The 5160-nt window shown below is 49.4% G+C and overlaps 1 protein-coding gene across 1 annotated transcript in view; it reads left to right on the top strand.

Annotated features, from left to right (window-relative positions):
- The window catches only part of LOC104952604 (leucine-rich repeat-containing protein 7-like), a gene marked incomplete at its 5' end in the record, with an annotated part of 13083 nt that extends 8062 nt beyond the window's left edge, over positions 1 to 5021 (top strand). Inside the window, 2 exons of the mRNA XM_010779455.1 lie at positions 4523 to 4645; positions 4935 to 5021. Coding sequence (XP_010777757.1) covers positions 4523 to 4645; positions 4935 to 5021 — 210 coding nt within the window. The remainder of the gene's footprint in view (positions 1 to 4522; positions 4646 to 4934) is intronic.
- Positions 5022 to 5160: the final 139 nt, after the last annotated feature.

Genomic DNA, 5160 nt, shown 5'->3' on the forward strand with positions numbered 1-5160 from the left:
TCGTGGACACCTGCTGGAATGATTGTTTGTTTCCCACCTCGATTGTGTCCAACGTAATGCCTCATGACCCTATTACCGTGTCAGTATATTCGAGTAGTCCTTCTCTCCACCTTTGTTGGTGCGAGTCGCTCTTGTGATCTGTATATCCTTATGACTTGTTTACAGAGCTTCATGTTACATTAACTGTTGAACCTAGTGATTATATGGAGAATCTAAGTAGCACACCTCAAGGAGCTCATTACTTGACTAGCTATTGGTCTTCTCTTAATAAACAAGCTTTACAAGCCAACGCGATCGAGGCCCGCGTTCCTTACGAGGCCATACGTATGAGCGACAGGATAACAAATGCGACTCCGCCGCTTCCACCAAACGCTAAAGACGGCCGCTGAGCAGGCTGCATGGTAACACCTCTTCACCAACATGAAGGAACAGCTGTCACAATTAACCCTCATGGCGATCCAGGGCTTAACTGTTCGTCAGAACATTTCACAGCTCACTGTGTCACCGGCAAAATAACCTAAACGGATGAGAAAGCATGGCGGGAAGTTACTCACTCACCTCGTGGCAAATCCTGGTGTTCCCTGCGCAGAGCTTTCCGGTCAAGGCGGGTCGGTCTGTGTTTAGTTCAGTACCCGTGCATTCTACGTCCACTCGCTTCGCCAGAGAAATTCTCCGGAGTAATCTGGAAACTGTCCGTCTTCCTGGTGCTTGCGATCTCCACTTCAAACACCAGCCCCGCAGTAACTTTCCACCGATCCAAGCTAGGTAGCTTTTATTGTTTCTATCTGACGGGGCAGACGCGCGAAGCTGGCGCAACAGCGAAGTGGTCCCGGTCCTGCGTGCTGTTTGATATCAGCTTTCACTCCTAAGAAATGTTCGATGGATACATGAGCAAGATTTTTGATCTGACATCACGGGAGAGAGTCAGCGAGAGCCCTGGTGAACATTCCACGCAGTCGGCCCGGCAAAGGAGAGTGGCGCGATTACGCAATCGATTTCCGTCTTTGGAGCGGAGAGTGGGTGGAACGTAAGCGGCTCTCTTTGATGCTTTCCTGCATGGGTTAGCGTAGATCCCATAAGGATCAATTAGCCCATTACAGCTGCATGAAGATGTGGACTCACTCATCGCCATGGCTATCCGGGGGTTGATCAACGTCTAGCGGAAGAGAGCGGGAAAAAGGAAGAATACACGAATCCACTCCACCTTTCAGACCAGGAATTCACCAAGGGATACTCAACGTTTGGCAGAATTCCCAAGTCTTCATCTTTCAGAGCGACCAGCGCCCCCTATCGCCGCGAGGAACACGATGCAGCCTCGGTAGAGCCAGACTCACATCCGGAGGAACGTCACGCGTCTACGCGCGAGCGGCGGTGCTTCTACTGCGGTCACAGGGTCCATAGTTTCCCGGCAGCCTGTTCGCAAAAGATCAGGCCTCATCAGCGGAAGGCAGACGCTGGTGCGAGCCCGAGTGACTTCCTTAAGACTGGCTCGGTCAGAAGATTAATGCCAGGTACAAAATCCCAACTTGGTGATATACTATGACTCGGATGCATTAGTCGAATCTTCTGGGGCTGATGGGAGTTGGCTAAAGTTCTAAACTTAAAGGTTGTTCTTTAGATCAGCCCTTAGAGGCTAGTGCTTTAGACGCGCCGCCTTTTATTACTATTACCCATCGCACTGAGCCATGCGATTAGTATAAGAATCAGGAACAACCGTGAGGCAACATACGTTTTCCCATTTACTTTAACTCTGCTCAACATCTCGAGTCATCTTATTGGGGTACCCTTGGCTTGTCTAAACACCAACCTCACGTTGAATGAGCAGACACAGGAGGTTGCACGGTCGGGGGATGACGTGTCTGTTCTGTTTGTACGGTCGCTTGCGTCCACCACAGTACCTCTTCGCGCATCAGGCCAATAACGATGCTCTCCTTTTTCAAGTTCGACTTCTGATCTCTTGGATAACAGTTCCGGCGCTGTTACTTTACGACACAGGAGGCTCACTAACACACAGCGACGCTACTTCCTCTTGCAACGTCCGCCCGTCGATTGTCGAACACAGATTCTGTCGGCTCCTAAGTATTCCCCAAGGGCACGGTTGGTCAACTCACTTTCTCTGCGCGCCAGAACGGGAGGCCATGAAGGATATATCGAGTTCTTCACTTTAAAGCTGGTTGATTCGGCACATCTCATCCCTTGCAGCGGCAGGTTTTTTTTCGTGGGGAAAAAGGGACGGGACATTGAGGGCCCTGTATGATACAGTCCGCTAAATCAGATCACATTTAAGAAAAGAATATCCCCTTCCACTCATCTCCTCACCGCGCATCACACAGAGTTACCAGGGCACAGATCATGTCCCCAAAGCCTCGACTTAACCGGATGCTTATCACTTTCGCATCCGGGAGGGGGATGAGTGGCAAAACAGGTTTCAATACGCCTACAGGCACAATTTACTAATATTTTGGTGACTGCCTTATTGGAATTTGTAATGCACCTGCTGTTTTCCAAGCCCTCAATTAACTGATGTTTAAGCACTTTCTCAGTCGTTCTCGTCTGTCTCTTGCGTGCATTCCGATCGATATTTCCCTGTCTCTCAGTCTACTATGCTTCCATGTTCACCTTGTTCTCAGCGCACTTTCGGCTCTTGTTTGTGAAAGCCGAAAATGTGATTCATCGTGAACACGGTGGCATTCCCCTAACAAAGGTGGAAATGACCCAGCCTAGGTCAGTGACGTTGGCTAATCTGGCAAACGCCAGACACTAGAAAAAGAAAGCTTCAGCAATTCTTGGGTTTGCTAAACTTTTACAGACGTTTCATACATAATTTTCAGTGCCTGTTGGCCTTCTCCTCTCCATGCCCTTACTCTCCCCATGTTCAGTTTGGTGTGGAATCCAAAGGCAGATAAATCTTTCCTGGAACTGAAGAGGGGAGGTTTTCACCACAGCTCCCCATCCTGACTGTTACCTGAATCGCCACGACAGTTTGTGGTGGAAGTAGACGCTATGACGTCCAGAAATCAGCGGGGGACACAAACTTCGATCGTTGTGGCATATCTTCCCGTAAGCTATCTTTTTTGCTTAGAGGAATTACGACGTGGAAATCGAAACGTTGGCGGTTAGATGGCTTTGGAAGGAGTGGCGGCACTGGTTGGACTGGGAGCGGAGCAGGGATCCAGTGTCTGGACGGATCACAAAAACTGCATACAATTCGGGAAGGTCAACGCCTGAACTCGTAGAACAGGCCAGATGGCTTTGTTCTTAATGATTTAGGTCACTCTGTTCATATCAAACCTGGACTCGCAGAATGGAAAAAGCCCGGGATGCCACTCTCCGAATGTATGATTCCTGAGTTCGTCCCAAGAGCCAGACCCCATTTGCGGCCAGGGACCGAGAGGTGATATTTTTTGTTTAGTTGTGACCCTGGCCCCTTGAAGCCTAAGGTCAAACAGGCAAACACAGGGGAATCATGTCCATAAAGGTGTGTTCCTCAGAATCGCTGTTGGTTCCAGGGACACTTCGTTCTCAAGGTGATTCATTTGGGGCCATAACCTCTGTTCTTTCCTTGCCATCCTGGAACCAAGAGGACCCCCTAGAGGACCCGTCTTATGGTGGAAACAACAGATTCTGGGGTTGGCCTGCTATGGGGAGGAATGTGCAGAATATGCGGCGCATTTCCTGTGTTGTGCTAGAAACAAGACTTCTCGTCAAGCTTGCGGCAGGTCTTCACCTCTGCCCATTCCCAACAGACCATGTTCGCACATTGCGTTGGACTTTTGTGACAGGATTTTCCACCTTCGGCAGGTTACACACAGCACTCACAGTCATTGATCGTTTTTCCAAATGATGTACATCTCATCCCCATGTCACAATTGCCTACTGCCAGAGAAAACATGCACAGCAGCCATGTTGTCCATGTTGTTCGTATCCAGTTTCCCAAGCGATGTCGTTCAGACCGAGGCCCACAATTCGTTTCACGTTTCTGGAGAGAGTTTGTCGCCTGATCCAAGTCACTGTGAGCCTGACGTCCGGATACCATCCCCAGTCAAACGGCCAAGCGGAGAGAATGAATCAAGAAATGGAAACCTGTTTGAGATGTCTGGTGTCCCAGAAACCTACCACCTGGAGAAAACATCTGATTTGGGTTGAGTATGCACACAATACCTTACCCACATCAGCCACCGGAATCTCTCCTTTCCAATGTGTCCATGGATACCAGCCTCCATTGTTCCCGGAGCTCAAGCAGGAAGTTATTGTACCATCAGCACATGCTTTGGTTCGCCGCTGTCGCCGGGTATGGAAGGGAGTTCGCCAGATGTTGCAGAGAAGTGCGACCTGCATGAAAAGTTTGGCTGACCGAAAACGACGTCCATCTCCTAAATACAAGGTCGGTCAACGAGTGTGGTTGTCCACCAAGGATCTTCCTCTTCATGTCGCCTCCAGGAAACTGGCTCCCCGGTTCGTTGGTCCATTTCCCATTTCAAAAGTTATTAACCCTGTTGCTGTTCGCCTATGTCTCCCAAAGTCCCTCAAGGTCCACCCCACGTTCCATGTCAGCAAGCTGAAACCAGTTGTAGAGAGCAGACTGGTTCACCCCCCCACACCACCTCCACCCCCCCGGGTCATCGACGGAGGTATCATCTATACAGTGAAAAAAATACTGTCAGAAAGAAAGCGGGGTAGAGGGAGACAGTTCCTGGTTGACTGGGTAGGGTTTGGACCAGAGGAAAGATGCTGGATCCCGGGCAGCTTTATTGTCGACAAGTCCCTTATCACAGATTTTGACAGACTACGGTCTCAGGCTTCAGGGACGTCTGGAGTCGTCCGTAAAAGGGGGGGTACTGTAAGGTTTTAGCGATAGTATCCTGTTAGCTGTTGTGTTTTAGTGTTTTGTATATCTGTCTTTTGATGTTAATTACTCTACTCTCTCTCTCCAGGTGTCGGCACTTCCTGTCCGTGTGGCACCTGCTAGAGTGATTGTTGTTCCCACCCCTGATTGTGTCCACCTGTGCCCCATTGCCTAATGTGTATATTTAGTCCTTCTCTCCCTTTGTCTGGTGTCGGTTCGTCTTGTGATGTCGTTATCTCTATGCCTGTTTACCAGAGATTCATGTTACTTTACCTAGTTGGACCTAGTGATTATATGGAGAATCCTAGTAGAGC

The sequence above is a fragment of the Notothenia coriiceps genome, unplaced genomic scaffold, assembly GCF_000735185.1.
Source record: "Notothenia coriiceps isolate Sejong01 unplaced genomic scaffold, NC01 NC01_scaffold00020198, whole genome shotgun sequence".
Classification (NCBI taxonomy): domain Eukaryota; kingdom Metazoa; phylum Chordata; class Actinopteri; order Perciformes; family Nototheniidae; genus Notothenia; species Notothenia coriiceps.